The sequence below is a fragment of the Bombina bombina genome, chromosome 3, assembly GCF_027579735.1.
Source record: "Bombina bombina isolate aBomBom1 chromosome 3, aBomBom1.pri, whole genome shotgun sequence".
NCBI classification, from domain to species: domain Eukaryota; kingdom Metazoa; phylum Chordata; class Amphibia; order Anura; family Bombinatoridae; genus Bombina; species Bombina bombina.
The window spans coordinates 513,778,976-513,801,960 of NC_069501.1; the positions used below are offsets into that span (position 1 = coordinate 513,778,976).

General features: G+C 34.6%; 1 protein-coding gene across 1 annotated transcript in view; it reads left to right on the top strand.

The window, feature by feature from the left end:
- The window catches only part of PKP1 (plakophilin 1), a 70,543-nt gene that overhangs the window by 810 nt on the left and 46,748 nt on the right, over positions 1–22,985 (top strand). Inside the window, exon 2 of the mRNA XM_053706918.1 lies at positions 14,032–14,135. Coding sequence (XP_053562893.1) covers positions 14,032–14,135 — 104 coding nt within the window. The remainder of the gene's footprint in view (positions 1–14,031; positions 14,136–22,985) is intronic.

Below are 22,985 nucleotides of genomic sequence, written 5' to 3' on the forward strand. Positions count from 1 at the left end.
GCATGCTCTATCTGAATCCCTTTAATGTGTTCTGGTCTAAGGCCTGAGGTATATTTAATTAAAGGTGCATGAAATGCAAATGTTTTCTTTTGTGATTCAGATAGAACATACTTTTGTAAATATTCTGATTTACTTCTTTTATCAGTTTTTTCGCTTAACACATTGGTAAGCCAATCACTTAAGGCATATATGTGCAACCACTGATCATCTGTTCGCTCATAAACTTACCTTGGTATGCTTTTAAGCAATGGATACCAAGAGAACAAAACAAATTAGATAATAGTAGTAACTTGAAAAGTTGTTTAACATTGTATGCTCTATCTGAGTCATGCAAGAAAAAATACATTTTTCCCAAGTTTTATTTCCTTTTATTAATAATCTTTTTAAAATTGAATCCTGCAATAAACAAAGCCAATCTCCAATTATTTTTTCTGCTGAACTGTTTCCTTACTTCACAACAGTAAATAGTGTCCCATCATTGTAAGCTGTCTTTCAATTCATATCAGTCTGTACTCACCACACACCAGTTTGCCCTCTTACCAAGATTTTGCCCTGAACAATTTCTCTGCTGACAATGTACCATCTTTATTTCACAGTAGTTTGCTTACTGCTGAAATGTATTCCCTCTGCACTTTACCTAAACTAATATTCCCTATTATCTTGTTTTTATTACTACGTTTTCCTTTTATAACACTGAACATTATGTTTTTTTTCTGCTAAAACTGCACACAACATAACAAAGAATAAACACATACCTAGGTCTCCCTTCACTAACCTAGTTACCAGCATATTTTGGACTGAATCACATTCCAGTTGTAATCTTAAAGACTAGTTTTAACAACAACAAACTGTATACAGTAATCTCTAAAGGAGATTTTTTTAATTATCAACTGTAAAATATATAACTGGAATTTAATATAGATATCTTTCCTCTATTACACTCAATTTATATCAATTATTTAATTAATCATATTGGCATTATTTGCAACAAATCTATTAATGTTGCCAAAGAATATGATAATTATTGTAGTTTAATAAATATAATCTATTTGGCAATTAAATCTATATAATTGTTTTAAAAAATATATAAATTATTAATAAAGAAACTTAATAAATTTTGTGAAATCTACACTTTGTAATGTTAATTATTTCAATAACACTTTAATGATTTTAGTGTGTAAGAAAAATAATTTGCAGGTTTCAAAGCCTGGGCGACGACACCAAGATTTTTGTTTCCTAATGTGATGTTACATTGTGTGAGGTGGAGAACAGAACTGAAATATTGTGTCACACTGTCTGTTACTATGAAGCGCTGGCAATAAAAGAAAGTTTTGCCAGGTTAAATAGTAGTAGCGCTATGGAACATTTAGCTCACAGCCTCTGGGAGCAGGCAGAAGTCACATTATTTAAAAACAAACAAAAAACACAAATCATATTTATTTCACCTCACAAATATCTTTACTCCAACTCCAGTACCATCACCATCATTATCTGTCATACACAGAGGATTTTAACTCTTCATGTGGAACCAATGTAACTTGTAAGGGTTAAAATACTGTGACCCTATTTAGAGCAACTCATTTGAGCCACGGGCCATTTTCCATACAAGTGAAACTCACACGGGACACACACTACCTACATATCTTGCCATTGCTATGTTTGTTGTTAGGGAATTTCATTGAGGGTCTTTCAAAGATATTTTATTATCTAATGACAAATCAATTATGATGTATTTCAATGTTCACAATGAAACTTTTTGATTAAAGGGACAGTATATAGCAATTTTCATATATAGATACTACTATAAAGAATAATATACACATAAAAAATCCAGTATAAAACCTTTTAAAAACTTACGTAGAAGCTCCCAATTTAGCACTTGATGAAGTTAGGCTGGGACACCTACTGAAAGGGACTGAGAAAGCAGAAATAGCAGACACTCCCCCTTCCCCTGAATATTTAAAGACCCATTACACAAACAGGAGAAAGCAGGAATCTGTAGATTTCAGTCTACATCTGATACTTTGGGGCTTTGTTAGGAGTCTGAAAATCAGCACAATGTTATTAAAAAAAAAAAGCAAAACTATACATTGTTACAAAAACATTCCAAGATGGGCTTTATAAATGCATCATCTAGAAAACATTTATGTAAAGAAAAAAATGAGTGTAAATGTCCCTTAAATTTTGTATCGCTAATAATTGTGGTAATTAAAATGAAAACATTGTGAACGCTATGAAATTCAGCATCCAATGCCAAAAACAAACTTTCCTTTCATTTTCTTGTTATTATTTATCATTGAATTGTGTCTTTTCGGCTCCCACAAGAAAGGCTGAAGTACATATACCATATGTATTACTTTTTGCATTCATGTCTTTGACAATGTTGGTGATTTATAGAACATGGACACTTAGTGATACACAATTGAATAAAACACATGACTAAGATGCAAAATCCAGACATTGACATTGACTCTGACACATACAATGAGACATTGATTACGGCCTACAGACACACACACAAACATACACTTAATGATACATCATGACACACTCAAACCTAGACAAACTGGAATGAAAAGGGTGTGTTATGTTCCTAAATTTAGAGAAGTATACTGACTCTGTCCTGGGGTTTTTCACATCCCCAAAAATTAGCCTGATAAGTGAGTTTTGCCATCTCTGACGTAGATTGTACCTGTAATGAGGCACAATATTGAACACTCATTACTATTATTACAGCACTGATATTTCATAACACTACAGAAGTGTCTCAGTTATTAATGCATCCAATACTAAATTGCACTTACAGGTTTTCATGAAATCATTTTTTATATCACTGACAGTGGAGTCATAGAGAACAGTGTAATTATTTCTCAGTAGACAGCCATATACAAGATTTTTAATAATCACATATTTTATTTAGTTTAAGTTTGTAATGTGGTAATAAAAATGTACTGTAAATAGTAAACAAAAACAATTGTTTTTTTTTTTGTTTTTTTTTTTTAAATCGCCTAATTTGAAGAGTTGCTTTCTAAAGGTTTTTTTCTTGACTTTCTTTTGTTGACTCTTTGTAATGTTTTCCTGGTATTGAATTTTTGCTCTCTTAGAATTTGACAAAAATAAAAAAATGTATTTCAATAATATATGTTACTTTAATTAACCCTTTCGTGACAGGGTTAAAGTGCCTACATCGGAACAACTGTTCCGATGTAGACAAATTGAAACTACGCGATCGTGCATACGATCGCGAGATTTCAATTATTGGATCGCATCTGGGGGGCGTCCCTACAATCCTAGGAACGCCCTCCAGACCGCGATTAAATCCCTGAAGCACAGAAGGCTTCAGGACAGCCGTTAGTTATGACGTTCCATTCCGTCATAACGGCTTTAAAGCCCAGTCTAATTATGACGGAATGGAACGGCATAACGGCTTTAAAAGGTTAACAGAACTAAATTTACTAATTGTTTATGTTTGATAGTAGTATTGATATACATGAACGTTCAATAAAAATATTTTGATCATAAATTTAGTATTTACAAGTATGTTATGTTTTTACAAGTATTTGGGAATTGGAAAGTGCTAGAGCTGTGACTTAATAGCAGTGGTAATAAACTCTCCCCTAAGAGTTTAACTAATAATAGAAAAAAAGGAAGTATACTTCAAATAAATGAAACTATACAAAAAACCACTGCACCCCTAAAAGGCTAAAGGCGATATAGAAACAAATAATATGTGTTAAAGGGACAGTCTAGTCCAAAAAAAACTTTCATGATTCAGATAGGGCATGTAATTTTAAACAATTTTCCAATTTACTTTTATCACCAATTTTTCTTTGTTCTCTTGGTATTCTTAGTTGAAAGCTTAACCTAGGAGGTTCATATGCTAATTTCTTAGACCTTGAAGGCCGCCTCTTAAGAATGCATTTTAACAGGTTTTTCACCACTAGAGGGTGTTAGTTCATGTTTTCCATATAGAAAACACTGTGCTCATGCACGTGAAGTTACCTGGGAGCCATCACTGATTGGCTAAACTGCAAGTCTGTCCAAAGAACTGAAATAAAGGGGCAGTTTGCAGAGGCTTAGATACAAGATAATCACAGAGGTAAAAAATATATAAATATAACTGTGTTGGTTATGCAAAACTGGGGAATGGGTAAAAAAGGGATTATCTATCTTTTTAAGCAATAACAATTCTGGTGTAGACTGTCCCTGTAATTAAACACAGATATATATCTATGTCGGATATAAATCCAAACCTACATAGGCCACTATGTTGAAAAGTGTTAAATAGATTTAATAATACATCATTATGTTCTAACATACAAACTAAAATATATATTGAAAGCAATACATTCATGATGGATACAATAAGCTGCCTGTGCAATCTGTTACTTAAAGTATCAAAAAGTGTATGAAAAATAAGAAATATATGTACAGTATACAATAAAAAACATAGTCTGTATATTAGGAAAATGGGAAACCGGAGCCGTTCTCCAAGATGGCGTCCTTGTAGTGGTAAATCTGTTTGTCCTTTACAGATTTACGGTTACAAGGACGCCATCTTGGAAAACGGCTCTGGTTTCCCATTTTCCTAATATACGGACTGTGTTATTTTTATATACATACATTTCTTATTTTTCATACACTTTTTGATACTTTAAGTAATAGATTGCACAGGTAGCTTATTGAATCCATCATGAATGCATTGCTTCAATATATATTTTAGTTTGTATGTTAGAACATAATGATGCAACTATTATTAAATCTTTTTAACACTTTTCAACATAGTGGCCTGTGTAGGTTTGGATTTATATCGGACATAGATATATATCTGTGGTTAATTAACACATATTATTTTATTATTTGTTTCTATGTCGCCTTTAGCCTTTTAGGGGCACAGTGGTTTTTTTGTATAGTTTCATTTATTTGATGTATACTTCCTTTTTTTCTATTGTTTTTACAAGTATGCACAGTGTAAGATAAATGTAGATTTCTTTCTTTAGGTCTAATAGCACATCAACATGGTAGCCAAAACATATATATATATATATATATATATATATATATATATATATATATATATATATATATATATATATATATATATATATATATATATATATATATATATATATATATATACACACATAATGCAGGATGCTGTCTTGTGGGTTATTACATCATGCCATGTGCATTTTATCTGCGATTTTGGAGAGAATTTTGCATTTTCAGATTTGCTCCAGGCATTATTTCCCAATGAAAAGGATTGCAAGCATTTGCACTGCAAGCTGCATTTGCACTGCAAGCTGTATAGCTTGCAGTGCAAATGCTTGCAATCCTTTTCAGTGGGAAATAATGCCTGTGTAGCTGTTTTATAGAAATATTAAGATTGGATTGTAATTCCCTCAAAATTTCATGGGTACTTAATTGAACATCTTTAATGATAAAAGTTTATAGAAGAATACATAGGCATGATTACCAGACTTTTGAGAGCATGTACACAAATTGATAATTAGATATTTTTATTTAAAAGTTATTTCTCACGCACTACATTGTTTGTAACATCAGTATGGCGGTAGCCCAGGGGCAGTAAATTGTGCGCTGCGTGCCAACAAAAAAAAGTGCAACACCTTGGGCAATTGTGCCAAGATTTGCCACCCATGATATAACAGGTTGTCTTCTTTATAGCAAATAACATAAATTAAAATAATTAAATAATTAAAATAATGGTAAATTAAAATAAATTGTAGTATCAAGCAGATAAAGTTAACTCTTTGCACCTTTTACTTTTACAACAGAGACAAATGTTAAGACATTTATTTAAATATTATATATGCATATGTACATTTTTTACATCCAGTAGTATTTTTATGCTGATTGAGCCAAGATACTGAATTAAAAACTAGACAAATACACCAGAAATGTCCAAGATTTTTTTTAGTTAGACAAAGAATTGAAACATACAGAATGCTATGAAAATAACAACAATTACTATTCAACTGCCGAATTGGTTAATTCCGAGAGCGAGCGATGAAAAAGCGCTTTGAGTCCCACTGGGAGAAAGGCGCTATAAAAATAATAGTTATTATTATTATTATTATATTATTATGTATCCACTTGTGCTTCTGATTTCCTTTAACATATTTCTACAAGCTTTGAACATCAATTCTTCATTTAGTTTAACAATAAATTGAACTTGGAAAAAAAACTGATTTAATGTGAAAATGTAAACTATTTGTACAAATCCTCATATTATTAGACACAAACACACATCTATTTACCATATACACATACACAGCCAATAGTATAGACTATATTTTGCAAGCATACAAACAGTGACACGCACACATAGATATGTTTCATTTCTGTCTCATGTGTTCCCACCCCTCCTCACTCTCACTTGACACATTCAGGCCCATCCCAGTCTGTGGAGTTTATTGTCAGTGAAGACCTTTTATCTTACAAAACTTTCTTTTGAGCTGTTATGATTTTTGGAGATGATACACTACACTTGATATAAATAATGCAAAAAAATGTAAAAGTCGAAATAAAATTGTCATGATTTGGACGGAGCATGCACAAAAAACAACAACTTTAAAATGTATATATTTTGAGCAATATATGGTAGCAGTATTTGAAATATATTTGTAATAATGTTATACATTGTTGCAATCACTGTTGCTCTATAATGCTCAACAATGTATAACATTATTTTAAAAAATACTCTTTAATAAAGGCTACCAAGAGAACAAAGTAAATTTGATAATAGGGAAAAAAAAAAGGAATTGCATGCTAAAAACTTTATTTTGTGTCTGCATAATACACTAGAAATTGAGTTTTTTTCTAAATTAAGATTATCTTAAATTCATAATAGAATCATTTTATTTAAGACACTAGAGATGAGTAAATATCATTACATTTCCTTTACCAAACCAATGCAGTGACTTTTTTTTATATTTTAATGCAATGTAGAAGTAAACTATAAAAAAGAAAAAAATGTGTTGTAATAATGATAACTGCATAAACTGTATTAAATGGTATATTCTGAATCGTTTTTGGAAAATTCAATAAGAAGCCTGAAATTTAGGCTTTTTTAAAAGTGGATTGTCCTCTTAAAGACATCCCTCTTTCTCTTATGTATAAGATTAAACAGCCTGAAACAAAACTAAAGAACTATAATACAGTTCAGAAGGCAAACTCCATTATTAGTCCAAAGGTGAATTAAAGGGACATGAAACCCAACATTTTTCTTTTATGATTTAGGTAGAACAAGAGAATGAAGCAAATTAAATAATATAAGTAAATTGGAAAGCTCTTTAAAATTGTATGCTATGTCTAATTATGACTTTACTGTCCCTTTAAGTAAAACTTTAGGGGGAAAATGTTGTTGAAAGGTCATCTCCAAAAAGGGTTAAGGAACAAAAGGTTCTTGTTTTACAATGGCTTACTGAACAAAAAAATAGTTGGGAGAGAAACTAATAAACAAATGGGTGGGAACATATTTATCTCTTAGGGCCCAATGATCTAAGAAGGTTAATCCGTACTGTGAGGTCCCTCAAAGTTTTTTAGAAAATTGTAGCTTGATAGTTGAGAGTTGTTTTCTAGCTATGCAGGGTTTGGGATGTGAAGGAGAGATACCTGCATTCTAATATAATGCTGGGAAAAGCCCCCAAAGATTTTGAGTGATTTCTCTTCTTGCTGAATTTGAATCAGCCAAAATCAAATAATGTATAATTAGAAGTCCATTTTGAGTGTTCTGGTTCCCTAATCATTAATAAATTGTTAATTAATCCATCACCAAATTTAGGAAAAAAATTGTATTACAAACCACAGGCATATTTTAGTTTAGTACAAAATAAAGCAGTTTTAATTAAAAAGATTAAAATGTGCAATCACTTTTGATTGATCTCAGAAAAAAAACAAACAGATTGTGTTTGGTAGTGAGGAGTAGATTGAGGGGAGTGGGGGGGGGGGGCTGTTCTATTTTTAACCTGACACTGTTTGTAACAATCTGGCAACTTAGAATAACTCTTCTTGTCACAGTGGCCAAAGAAGTGTTGTCATTCTGCATTAGATAAAGGCTACGTCTCATCACTTTTTCTGCCCCTCCTTTTTTATCCACTCTGAGAACTGGTAATTGTTCTTGGCTAAACAAGGGGATACCAAAATAGTCCAGAAGAGTGACTTCTGATTATGAATTGGTTGATTTTGACTGATTATTTCAGAATTCTCCTATCCGATCCAATATAGTCAAAGTCAGATGTGTCCTCAGATGTAGTATAGTTGCTTCCTTCTCATTAGACAAATATTAGGTAGTATTTATGTTCTTATGTTTAAGTGCCCTAGCAAAAGACCAATTATTATATTTAATTTCTTTCTTTCTTCTTTTTTTTTTTTTTTTAAATTGAAGTAAACAACATTTTTTTTCCAGCAGCAGCAGATGGATGGAAAGCTAAAGTTACAGTGACTAAATAAAAATGTAACTAGTCAACCAAAAGACAGAAATAATAAAACAAGTTTGTAATATAAATTATTAGCAAGAGTTAGCTAATTTATTTGTATAAAGGATCCATGTAGAGTTACAGAAGAAAGTGGTTTAAAATAGTAAAGATGAAAGGGAGAATAGAGAGAGGGAGGGAATTGTTTTTCTTCTTTTCCTAATGCAATATTGGATAAGAATATTGGTTTAATATTTTTCTTATAGGACTCTGATTATTTAAGAGTTCGTGTATATTTTGTTTATTTTGTCTTATATTGTCTCGAAAAATGAAACCGGTTTATATTGATTGAAAGAAGGAGCTGCGTCTCCGAATATTGTATATATTTATATTTTTTATATTGAGAATTAATAAATCTGATTCAAAATAAAAAAAAATAAGTAAATAACTTATTAGCAAGTGGTAGAATATATATAGAAAGACCAAAAATTAATTTAAAGGAATACTAAACTCAAATGTTTTCTTTCATTATTTAGATAGAGCAGAAATTTTAAGCAACTTTCTTATTTACTCAAATTATCAATTTTTCTTCGTTCTCTTGCTATCTTTATTTAAAAATGTGCATTTGCGTATGTGACAGTAGAATTTTGAGGACAAGATGATGTAATAAGGAGAGAGGGTGTACAGGGATGCCCATCTATAGAGGCTCTGAAGAGTGCATGTGGCAGAGATATTTAAAGATTATTAAATGGTGCTGAAATTCAGTTGATTGTAACTGGGTATTGTACAAACTGAAAAGTCCCTCTCCTACTGATCAAAGATTTATGCAATTGTCTTTTTATTATATGATTTTATCTTTCATACAGTTTGTTTCTGCTATTGAATTAAGCTGTTAAAGGGACAGTCAACACTAGAATTGTTGTTGTTTAAAAAGATAGATAATCCCTTTATTACCCATTCCCCAGTTTTGCATAACCAACACAGTTATATTAATATACTTTTTACCTCTGTGATTACTGTATCTAAGCCACTGCACACTGCCCCCTTATTTCAGTTATTTTGACAAACTTGCATTTTAACCAATCAGTGCTCACTCTTGGGTAACTTCATGTGCATGAGCTCAATGTTATCTATATGAAACACATGATCTAACGCCCTCTAGTGGTGAAAAACTGTCAAAATGCTTTCAGATTAGAGGCAGCCTTCAAGGTCTAAGAAATTAGCATATGAACCTCCTAGGCTTAGCTTTCAACTAAGAATACCAAGAGAACAAAACAAAATAGGTGATAAAAGTAATTTGGAAAGTTGTTTAAAATTGCATGCCGTATCTGAATGATTAAATTTTTTTTGGACTTGACTGTCCCTCTACATTTTACAGTTGTTGTGTTGTATCAGTAAAGGGAGGTTAAACAGTCTGTTTCATTGTTGTAATAAGAGGTGCTAAGCAATGGCTTATATTTCAGTAGATTTTACCTTTTTTTTTTTTTACATTACATTTGTGCTTCCTGTCGAGCCCTACAAGGAGGAGACCTTTGCAGGAAGTTTTATCTTAGCCTGTCATAAAGTCATAACATTTCTAGTCTAGTGAATAAACTATATAACAAGGAGTCAGATTTGCTCATGCACAGAGCAGACAGAATAAAAACTTAGTGACATGAAGCCCAAAATTTTTCTTTCATGATTCAAATTTTCTTCATTCTCTTGGTATCATTTGTTGAAGGAGCAGCAATGCACTACTGGTTTCTAAGTGAACACATGGGTGAGCCAATGACAATCGGTATATATATGTAGCCACCAATCAGCACCTAGAACCTAGGTTCTTTGCTGCTCCTGAGCTTTCCTATATAAACCTTTCAGCAGAGGATAACAAGAGAAGGAAGCAAATTAAATAATAGAAGTAAATGGGGAAGTTGTTTAAAATTGTATGCTCTGAATCATGAATGTATAATTATGTCTTTACGGTCCATTTAAGTTTTGAAAATCCTTTGCTCTTAAAACACTGGGGGAAGGGCTACACTGAGAATTTGTAAGTGCTAATTTTGCAAGGAAAGAGCTGGACAGATAGCTCTGCATGCTAAGGCACTGTGGCTGAGCTCTGTAGCAACCCAAGGGTTGTAGGTTCAATCCCTGGCGAGGTCCACTCAGCCTTTCATCTTTTCGAGGTTGATAAAATGAGCAGCGCCTTGAGACCCTTACGGGTGATTAGCCGCGCTTTACAAGTACCCAATACATACATACAAGGAAACAAGTAACTTAGGAGCACTTTTTATTATCCCTTTAATAGATGCATTTATGCATTCACACTTGGGGGTATATGTATCATAGTGTGAGCGGACATGATACGATGTAGCGTATCATGTCGGCTGCACATCGATAAATTCTTGTCAACTGCTTGTGCAATACCGCCCCCTGCAGATTTGCGGCTAATCGACTGCTAGCAGGGGTTGTCAATCAACCCAATCGTATTTGATCGGGCTGATTTCTGTCCGTGGCCTCAGAGCAGGCGGACAAGTTATGGAGCAGCGGTCTTTAGACCACTGCTCTATAACTTCTGTTTCTGGCGAGTCTGAAGGGGATAAATCGTCCCCTTATACTCTATAAATCAATAAAAACATTTATGCTCACACACTGTCACATTCACACTTACAGCCAAATTTTGCCAGTGCATAAGTTAATTTTGTACTGAGAATACTCTGAACTTTACTGAATACAACAAGGCACCAACCACAACAAAACTACTAACTACAATACTTTGTAATTGTCCTACTAAAACATTCTGTCAAAGAGTTCCATTGAGCATGCATTATAGTCACATAACTACAATGTATTTCCTATGACAAGTAGTTTGTGTATTCATGATTTTAAATATTAGTGCTAAAAATTCATGAGATGTCCTTTTTAAGGTAACATATGAGCTGTTCTCAAGGCAAACTAAGCCACAGTTGACTGGTTAAAAACCTTTATTCTACAATTATCGGTACTTGCCTTTCCCTTTTTCCACTAATATTGTATCTTGTTTCCTTGTGTATTTTATAGTGTTACCTTTATTTATTTATTTATTTATTTATAAAATATTTTTTAGGAAGGATTACATTGAGATTTCTCTCTTTTTCAAGTATGTCCTGGGTCTACAAAACATTGCATTGATACAATAGGGTACAATAAAATTAAAAAACAGTAATAATACACAATAGATGACCATGACAGGTGCATTCTGTTTTGAGATATGTAGAGAGGGATCTCTTAAAAGATTTTAGGCTTGGGGAAGGTTTGAAAGTGTGCAGGAGGTTGTTCCATAATTGTGGTGCTCTGTAGGAAAAGGAGGATCGAGCTGCTTTCTTTTTGTATTGAGGCAAGCTAAATAATGTGCTGGTACTGGATCGGAGATTATAGGAGGTGGGAATAGCCAGGGAGAGCATTCTGCTCAGGTAGGGTGGGAGCTTTCCTGAAAGGCTCTTAAACACAAGGCAGGAAAGATGGAGGGTGCATCTGGATTCCAGCGTCAGCCAGTTTAATTCTTTTAGCATGTCACAATGGTGGGTCCTGTAGTTACATTGTAGCACATAGCGGCAGTGTATTAAGTTTATTAAGGTGAATTCGCGGTGCAGGTGCGTATACTACGTCCCCGTAATCCATGATAGGCATCAGCATTTGCTGTACAATTTTTTCCTTTACTGTAGGGCTGAGGCAGGATTTGTTTCTGTACAGGGCACCTAATTTTGGATAAAGTTTAGATGCAAGTTTTTCTATGTTGGAGACCAAAAGATAGATTAGGGTCTGAAAAGATACCCAAGTATTTGAAAGAGTTCACAGTGTTACCATTGCTATGTGCACCTCGAAGGCTTCCCATGGTATCCCTGTGTTTTATATATATATATATATATATAAATTTACTATGGATCCTATTTAAGTAATACAGGGGTAGTGAAACCCTTTCATTGCTCTGGTGCCTGAATGTGTTACTTTTTGAACTATTGTTATCCGCTCTTTGCGTAGACATATATTTAATATAGCTATTTGAAATGTTATTGTAATTTTATATTTACATACAAACAAATTACATTTAATGCCAGTGTTCGGAAAATATGAAGTCCCTAAGCTTTAATAAAAAAAATAATCTTAAAACATAACCTATAAATAACTATACATTATATAGGTAGGTGTAAAGGCATCTAACTATAGGCATGAGAACACAAAAAAATATTCAGCTATTTCTGGTTATAGCTTTTTTTTATTATTGCTAGGGTCCAAAAACTTCTTGGATCCAGGAGCTTTTTGGCCTTGGCAAACAAGGCACTTGCCTAGGGTAGCAAATATGGAGGGGGCAGCACTTTTTGAGTCTCACTACACCCACACATACAATCACACTGCACTACACACACACACTTACAGTACACATACTCCACATATACACACATACACACACACACGCACTTGAACATTTACTTTGGAAATGCCTTGAAAAAAAGGTCATGTTACACCCTCCCCAAAAAATATTATGGCCAAAAAAGGCCTGGGGAGGGGGGGGGCAGCAGAGTTGTGAGTGCCTAAGGCAGCACAAAACCTAAATATGCCACTGCTTGGATCATAAAGTCAGAGGGTCTCATCTTTTCTTTATAAATATAAATGTATATCTTTGTTTGAACATAAACAAAATGAAAATGGTTGGGGCTGGCAGAGGCTTCATCTCTTGTTTTAAGGGTTTGCTTTTTTCTAGATACAGAGCTGTGTTCAGACAATAGAGTGGCTTGTGTTTGATAGAACACTATCTCCATGGAATATGCAAACCTTTCCAAATATTATGCTATTTTGGTATAAAGGGAATTTCCATTTACTGGCTGTGGAAATGTAAATAAATGTTAAAGGGATATGAAACCCCAAAAGTTTATTTTGTGAATCAGACAGATCATACAATTTTTAAAAAAGATTCCAGTTCACTTCTATTATCAAATTTGCTTCGTTACTTCATAGGTGTCTGGAGCACTACATGACAGGAAATAGTGCCCATCTAGTTCTCTTGCAAAAGGATAACATTCTTGCAAACTGCTACCATACACAGTGGTGGTTCTATGTGGGTGCGCAACTCCAAACACACGTGTAGCACCCCGTTGAGCTTCAAAGGGCCGTATATTATGTATAACTTTACCACATTTTATAGCCCCTAATGAGCCACCCAAATATTAAAGTGATCATGCTCTACAAATAACCGATAATAATAATAATAATAATAATAATAATAATAATAATAATAATAATAATAAGTGATGGTAAATCCAAGCACTTAACAAACCGTAGATCAAAAGTTCTAGAACCGCCACTGGCCATATAGTGCTCCAGACTCGTGCATGCTCCTAAACTTTATGTCCCTGCTTTTCAATAAAACATACCAAGAGAACAAAGAAAATTTTATAATAGAATTAAGTTAGAAAGCTTTTTAACATTGCATGCTCTATCTGAATTATGAAAGGAAAAAAATGGGGTTCCATGTCCCTTTAAGTTGAAAGATACTAAATCTGTCTCCCCTTTCTGCACCATATTCTCTGTTTTACTGAAACACTGTCTGGTAATCTCAATACTGATTGACTTTTTTTTGCAGGTTCTATGTATGATACCCTTACAGATAACAACTACAACATGAATCGCGGCAGTGGTGGGAATCACTACTCTAAGTACCAGAGCAACAGTGCATGGGGAGGCCAGGTAAGACCATTATAACTATAAAGGGGCTGACAATACTAAGGTTTGCACAGTGTGTATACATAAAATGGGATTGACTTGAGCAGGGCCGCCATCAGGGGTTGAAGAGGTAACTTCTGTCAGGCGCCCACTGGGCTAGGTGGCCCGATGAGGCAAGCACAACTATTTTTTTTAATGTTGGCAGCCACAAGAGGGTGCTACAGCAGAGTATTATTGAGTGCAGGAAACATATTTTTTTAGTTATATGCAGCAGTGTATTTATTATTATTTGACAATGCTGTATTCTAAAGAAAACCATGCAGAAATGTTTCCTCCTCAATACACAAATGATAGGTGCCCTTTTTGGCAGATATGATTTATATATATATATATATATATATATATATATATATATAATACACATTCCAGTTTACTGCCCCCTTATGCAAGGACTTTAAAGATGCCAGGAGGCATTTTTACATCTGCAGAAAATGTTTTACTCTCAGGCTAAGATTGCTCAGTGTTTAAAATAAGAGAGGTTAACTTGACACTGCTCAGTTTACACTACAGTTGACTTAATTTTGAAATACATACAAACAAACCTAAATCCTGCATTAACCAGTTCCACCAATACCATATAGAGTACAACATTTTCAAAATCCATTACAAGTACAGCTATCAGATAGGAACATTTGTACACCAGATTTGAAGTGGTGCTTTTGGTTGGGGAAAATGGGGGGGGGGGCTAAACATGTCAACCTTTCAAAAGTACTTTTCTTCATCTACCCATTCTGACAGATCATTAATGTACAATTTTGAATTCACAGAAGTATTTTTATTTGCACATTTACAAATATGATTCTTTAAAAAGTGATCTCATTTCTGCTATTTTTTATCATGCATGTCATACACTGTTGATTTAGGGGATGGAAATGTGCTGAAATTTTACCTACCGTGTGTAAGTGTCTATGTTTATGTCTTTGTGCTTTTTGTTGGTGTCTCTATGAGTGTGTATGTATTTTTTCTTCTGTGGGTCTCTCTGTGAGGGTGTGTGAGTCTGCCTTTATGCATTTTCTGTGGGTGTCTCTGTGAGGGTGTGTGTGAATGTCTTTGTGCATTTACTGTGGACGCCTCTGTGAGGGTGGGTGTGTATGGCTTTGTGTGTTTTCTGTGGATGTCTCTGTGAGGGTGTGTGTGTGTGTTTTCTGTGGAAGTCTCTGTGAGGGTGTGTGCATATGTCTTTGTGCATTTTCTGTGGGTGTCTCTGTGAGGGTGTTTGTCTGTATGTCTGTGTGTTTTCTGTGGGTGTTTCTGTGAGGGTGTGTGTATGTATGTCTGTGTGTTTTCTGTGGATGTCTCTGTGAGGGTGTGTGCATATGTCTGTGTGTTTTCTGTGTGTGTCTCTGTGAGGGTGTGTGCATTTGTCTGTGTTTTCTGTGGGTTTCTCTGTGAGGGTATGTGCATATGTCTGTATTTTCTGTGGGTGTCTCTGTGAGGAAGTGTGTGTGTGTATATTTTCTGTTTTTTCTGTTGATGTCTCAGTGAGGGTGTGTGTGTACGTATGTCTTTGTGTGTTTTCTGTGGGTGTCTGTGTGTGTATGTCTCTGTGTGTTTTCTGAGGCTTTCTCTGTGGGTGTTTCATTGGTGTATGTGCAAGTTTGTGTTTGAGTTTGTGTGTGTGTGTCCATTGTCTGTTCCTTTTTAGGTCATTTTGACCTTACTACTGATTATTCACATCTTTCTACAGAATTTGAGACTAATGAGACCTTTCCAGAAGTCACCAATCTAACACTTAACCTTTAAATTATTGCTTTGGCAGTTCAGGGCCCTTCCTTTCAGCCACTGCATGCTGGTGTCATTATCTAGTTGGCATCTTCCTTGACAAAAACATAATCAGATTTACATATTTTGTCTTGTAAATCTCCTTTTTTGACAAAACTGTAGTCTACCTCATTGCTTGTCAGGTCAATGTAAACAAGTGCTGAGTGTCTGTTTGCGTGTCTGCCAAAATTTCTAGTGGCGGCCCTGGACTTGAGAGAATAGGCATATACTGTATATAAGGCAGTTATTGAGAAGCAGATCTGTCAATTCATACTAAGTGATAATGTGACCCAATATTTGAGATATAAAATTAATTATGCATAGTCAAACAACTTTGAAATTGCAATATACTTCATTATTTATTTCATAATTTATTTTGCCACCTTTTCCTATAATTTAACTGCTAAATAGTGTGGCTTTTCCAGACCTGAAAACTGAAAGAGCACATGGCAGGCTTCACAAACCTAACCTTGCCAGATATATGTTCCTAATTTGCAGCTTGTTATTTTATAATTTCTGCTGAAACCAAACAATAGAGATTTTGTTAACACAATTATAGTGGCAATCCCTGGTTCCTCCAGACTGAATTGGTCCCCCCAGATAAGGAAAGTTGTGGGTGAAGTTTAACCACTGAAAAACAATTGCAGCAAACAAGGTGTTAAACTGTTCAAATAACATTCATATTCTGACATCTGTTATCTGTTGGAAGACTGCAAAAAATGCAGGTTGTTTGCTGCCCCTTGATTTCTAAAAAGTGAGGTTGAATATTTAGTGGGATAGCAGGAGCTCAGATACTGATGATAAAAGGTATTCACTATTCTTTACAAATATATAATTTTTTTGCATAGGTTAAGAGCTCTACTTAAATTTAAGACTATGGGGTTGATTTATCATATGTCGAGCGGACATGATTCAGTATATCGAATTATGTCAGCTCGACATCCCTAAATGCAGACAGCATACACTGTCGACATTTATTATTGCACAATCATTTCTAGTGAAATGCTTGTGCAATGCTGCACCCTGCTCACTGGCGGCCAATCGGGTGCTAGCAAGGAGTGTCAATCATCCCAATCGTATCGGACCTAAAAGGTGGTGGAGAGGTTAAGGGAACAGTCCACACCAGAATATTTATTATTTAAAAAGAAAGATAATACCTTTATTACCCATTCCCCAGTTTTGCATAACCAACACTGTTATAGAAATAAACTTTTTACCTCTGTAATTACCTCTGTGATTACCTTGTATCTAATCCTCTGCAGACTGCCCCCTTATTTCAGTTCTTTTGACAGACATGCATTTCAGCCAATCAGTGCTGGCTCCAGGGTAACTTCAGGTGCATGAGCTCAATGTTATCTATTTGAAACACATGAATTTAAAGGGACACTGAACCCAAATTTTTTCTTTTGTAATTCAGAAAGAGCATGCAATTTTAAGCAACTTTCTAATTTACTCCTATTATCAATTTTTCTTCGTTCTCTTGCTTTCATTATTTGAAAAAGAAGGCATCTAAGCTTTTTTTTGGTTTCAGTACTCTAGACAGCACTTTTTTATTGGTGGATGAATTTATCCACCAATCAGCAAGGACAACCCAGGTTGTTCACCAAAAATTGGCCGGCATCTAAACTTACATTCTTGCATTTCAAATAAAGATACCAAGAGAATGAAGAAAATTTGATAATAGGAGTAAATTAGATAGTTGCTTAAAATTTCATGCTCAATCTAAATCACGAAAGAAAATTTTTGGGTACAGTGTCCCTTTAAGCCCTCTAGTGGTCAAAATGCATTCATATTAGAGGCAGTCTTCAATGTCTAAGAAATTAGCATATTAACCTCCTAGAATTAGCTTTCAACTAAGAATACGAAGAGAACAAAGTGATTGGTGATAAAAGTAAATTGGAAAGTTGTTTAAAATTACATTCCCTATTTAAATCATGAAAGTTTTTTGGGACTTGACTGTCCCTTTAAGGAGTATCTTATGACCGCTGCTTTTTAACTGGGACTCTGAATCAGCATTGGCTGCTTCATAAGTGGAGCCCTAAGGGTTTCTATTATGGGCTACAATATTTCCAGGGATTACAGAAACATAGAATTTGATGGTAGATAAGAACTAAAAGACCCATCAAGTCTACCAATAATACTTGCAAAGTGTAAATATAGTTATTTCTTAGGATAGCTTATGCAGGTCCCAGACATATTTTCAATTTGTTTTCTGTCCCCCACATTCATTTGTTTATTAATCTCCCACATTTTCTGTAAAACAAAACAAAACTGCTTTTAAACAGTTCTCTTGAATCTGCTGCCCTCTCTTAAGATTGTGACCCCTTCTTTTGGTATTATTTTTTTGTGGAAAATGCTATAGTAAGCTTCCACTTTATTTAGTCCCTTAACCCCTTAAAGACCAGCGACATACACTGTATGTCGCTGGACTTTCTATGGGGATTGTGCAATTAATATCGTGGTCTCACTGACAGCTATTTCCAGTGACAAGAAGTGAGGAGGGTGGGTATTATAGTCCAGTCGTGCTATTATAAAAAAGAAAACCCATAATGGCCGGTGAGGTCCATAGTACGACGCGGACGTTAAGGGGTTAATATATTTGAAGGTTTCTATCATGTGACTCCTTTCCCTTCTCTCTAAAATACACACGCAGGTGACATTTTAAGAGCTACCATTTACCCCTAGGTTTGGATTGTTGTTTTTATAGCATTGATATTACAATAGCAGATGATAACAAACAAACCTCAGGGCAGCATTTAGACCACAATCAGCACTACTGGATTTTATGTGTAAATATTTTTTTTCACAACATTGTAGTTGCAAGAACAGCAGAAGAGTGGCAGCTCTGGGTGCTTTGTACTTCCGATAGTTGTGATAGCCAATGAGGGTGGTTATTTGGGTGTATTGTGTGGGTGTTATGAAGATAATTAGGGTTTGATGATCAAAAATGTTCTGCCATGGAGAGAAATCAAACAAAATAGTTTTTTGTTTTTTTAACCTTATATTGTAATATAGGCGTCTGTCCTTCATAGAGAGAACCTTGTATAGTGAGCTAAACATCTATCAATGTATAATATCTTTGAGGGACCCCACCGTAATGAAAAGTTGCCCTAAATCATCTTGCCTGAGCGAAGAGTCTTAGCTTTAGATCATCAGGCCCTTAAAGGGGCAGTATACACCAATTTTAATTTAACTGCATTTTATCATAAAGAACAATATGCACAGATACTGATATAAAAATCCAGTATAAAACCTTTTTAAAAATTTAATTAGAAGCTCCCAATTTAGAACTGTTGATGAGATAAGCCTGGGACACCCAGTGAAAGGGGGCTGACAGCAGAACCTCCCCCGCCCTCTCCTCTGCATATGAAAAGACCCATTATACAAACAGAAGCAGTCTGAAGTCTGTATACATCAGTATTCATCTAAAACTTTGGGGCTTGGTTAGGAGCACAATGTTATTTAAAAATAAGTAAAACTATACATTGTTACAAAAGCACACCTAGATGGGCTATATAAATGGATTATCTACAAAACATTTATACAAAGAAAAATCTAGTGTATAATGTCCCTTTTAATGAGCTGAATAGCTTTTAATATGATGTTCTGTGTTTGATGAATTTTAATGTCACAACTAGTGGATGTGTTCTGGATCATATAGTGATAGAGTGGAGTCCATTAAAACCACAAACCCAAAGGTGCTGATAGGTCAAGAGAGGGCTGCTAGACTGTACGGAAACAATGATGTCATACTGAACATACTTAGAGAGTATATGTAATGGAAGATGGACAGCAGAGAGGGGGATAAAAGGACATCAAGAGTATACACTTGAGGAATCCTTATACAAAAAGTATATAAACAATCAGACAGATAAAGGGACAATAAATTTAAAAAATGATATGCTCTTATCTGTTAGGACACGCAATATCTTTACTATTGACTCTGCTCTACTGTGTATTTAACCCTGGCAAAGGGACGATAGTCGGAAAATTATATACTCTAACAGATAAGAGCATGTACTTTTTCAATTATAATGGCCCTTTAATTAGTGCTGTGGAGATGAAGTTGCAAAAAGTCTGTTAATTTTTTTAGACCTTTTCCCTGAAGAGTAAATGGAGGCTGAAGATGGTCAGATAGAGAGTTGGATAGCCAGCATAGATGGATGTACATTCGTAGTTAGGAAATCATGATAGGATTTGTTTTAAGACACATAATAACTGATTTTTTTTCTGCATTATATAGTGAAACTTGTTCATTATCAGTGTAAAGACACTCACTAATATTCTGTTCATACTCTTAATATTATTCAGTTCTGCGCTCTTCATCGTTGTACATAAACTTTACTGGAGTAGCCCTGTTAGTCCAGTGAATTTGATGCCAAAATCCCCTCTACAGGTCTGAAGTAATACCACTTTGCATTGTTTTCAATTATCAGAATTTGTATACAACAATGAAAATTCATTACCAGAGTACAGATATTTATAATTAGTTACTATGGTCTTTGGCTAAACAGAAATACTGTTTGGGCTAGATTTACCAAGTGTCAAGCGGACATGATTTGCTTATAGCGAATCATGTCCACTCGACATCACTGAATGCAGACAGCATACGCCAGAAATGGGACACTGAACCCAAATTTTTTATTTCGTGATTCAGATAGAGCATGATATTTTATGCAACTTTCTAATTTACTCCTATTATCACATTTTCTTCCTTCTCTTGGTATCTTTATCACTGGGGCCAATCGGCTGCTAGCAGGGGCTGTCAATCATCCCGATCGTATCAGATCGGGATGATTTCAATTAGGTGGAGGACAGGTTAAGGAGCAGCGGTCTAACGATCGCTGCTTCTTAAAGGGATACTAAACCCAATTTTTTTTTCATGATTCATATATAGAGCATGCGATTTTACGCAACTTTCTAATTTACTATCTTTATTTGAAAAGCAGGAATGTAAAGCTTAGGAGTCAACTCATTTTTGGTTCAGCACCTGGGTAGCGCTTGCTGATTGGTGAATACATGTAGCCACCAATCAGCAAGCGCTACCCAGATGCTGAATCATGAAAAAAAAAGTGGGTTGTGTCCCTTTAACTTCCATTTCTGGCAAGCCTGAAATAATGGGCCTCCGGTGCAGCATCCGCTGCTTAAAGGGACACTGAATCCAAATTTTTTATTTTGTGATTCAGATAGAGCATGATATTTTATGCAACTTTCTAATTTACTCCTATTATCACATTTTCTTCATTCTCTTGGTATCTTTATCACTGGGGCCAATCGGCTGATAGCAGGGGCTGTCAATCATCCCGATCGTATCAGATCGGGATGATTTCAATTAGGTGGAGGACAGGTTAAGGAGCAGCGGTCTTATGATCGCTGCTTCTTAAAGGGATACTAAACCCATTTATTTTTTTCATGATTCATATAGAGCATGCGATTTTACGCAACTTTCTAATTTACTATCTTTATTTGAAAAGCAGGAATGTAAGCTTAGTAGCCAACTCATTTTTGGTTCAGCACCTGGGTAGCACTTGCTGATTGGTGAATACATGTAGCCACCAATCAGCAAGTCCTACCCAGATGCTGAATCATAAAAAAAAAAAAATGGGTTGTGTCCCTTTAACTTCCATTTCTGGCAAGCCTGAAATAATGGGCCTCTGGTGCAGCATCCGCTGCTTAAAGGGACACTGAACCCAAATTTTTTATTTTGTGATTCAGATAGAGCATGATATTTTATGCAACTTTCTAATTTACTCATATTATCACATTTTCTTCATTCTCTTGGTATCTTTATTTGAAATGCAAGAATTTAAGTTTAGACGCTTTCCCATTTTTGGTGAACATCCTTGGTTGACCTTGTTGATTGGTGGATAAATTCATCCACCAATAAAAAAGTGCTGTCCAGAGTACTGAACCAAAAGTAAAGCTTAGATGCCTTCTTTTTCAAATAAAGATAGCAAGAGAACAACAAAAATTTGATAATAGGAGTAAATTAGAAAGTTGCTTAAAATCACGAAAGAAAAAAAATTGGGTTCAGTGTCCCTTTAATAAATGGAACACTTTGACTCTTCCTATGTCCACCAAAAGCCAGCTCCATTGGATTTGAGCATTCACTGACTAATCCCAGAACAACAAGTCGTACAGGGGTGTGTTTAGGATATTAGCAATTTTGTAGTTTTCAGTTGGTTGACTTAACTCAAGGAGATATACTCAATGGTTTCTACCAGTTGCCAAGATTTGTGAGCAGTATAAATACATCCAGAAAGAGGTATAATGCAACATATTAGAAAATGTCTTTTGATAAAAAAAACTTACTGTATTTCAATTTCTACTAAACACGTGTTTGAGTTTGCTGGGCTATCCTGTACATTTGATAATTCTGGAACATCTCGATTTCAAGACTTTTGCATAGCTATACTGAAGCAAAACATAATCAGCTAATTGCAAAGGAAAACACATCAAGAACTGATACAATGCTGAGGACTGCCTCATTTACGTGCTTGTTTTAGTTCCCTTAGAAGCTCAGATCAAGATATGTGCACTTCTTTATTATTTCATATCCATTTATGCGTACAAATGTTATGTCAAAACATTGTAGCAAGGCACAATCATACAAATATGTATATAATATTGTATTTCTAAATATTTCATAGCTTAAATGGACAGTCTACTCCAAAATGTTTATTGTTTACAAAGATAGATAATCCCTTTATTACTCATTCCCCAGTTTTGGTTATATTAATATACTTTTAATACTTTGTAATTTGAATAGCAGATGTCCAAACTTATTTCATGCATATCTGCCATTATACTAGATTCTAAAATAGGCTGTAAACTGTTATTTAGAAATGCTAAGGCTCATGCATAAGAAAGATAGCTCAGTCAGTATAACATAGTTATAATACATTTTTTAGATATCATGAAAAGGGCAAAAACAAAAAAGCTTAACAGTAAGACATTAAAGGGACAGTCTACTCCAAAATGTCAATTGTTTAAAAGGATAGATCCTTTATTACCCATTCCCCAGTTTGCATAACCAACACTGTCCCTGTGATT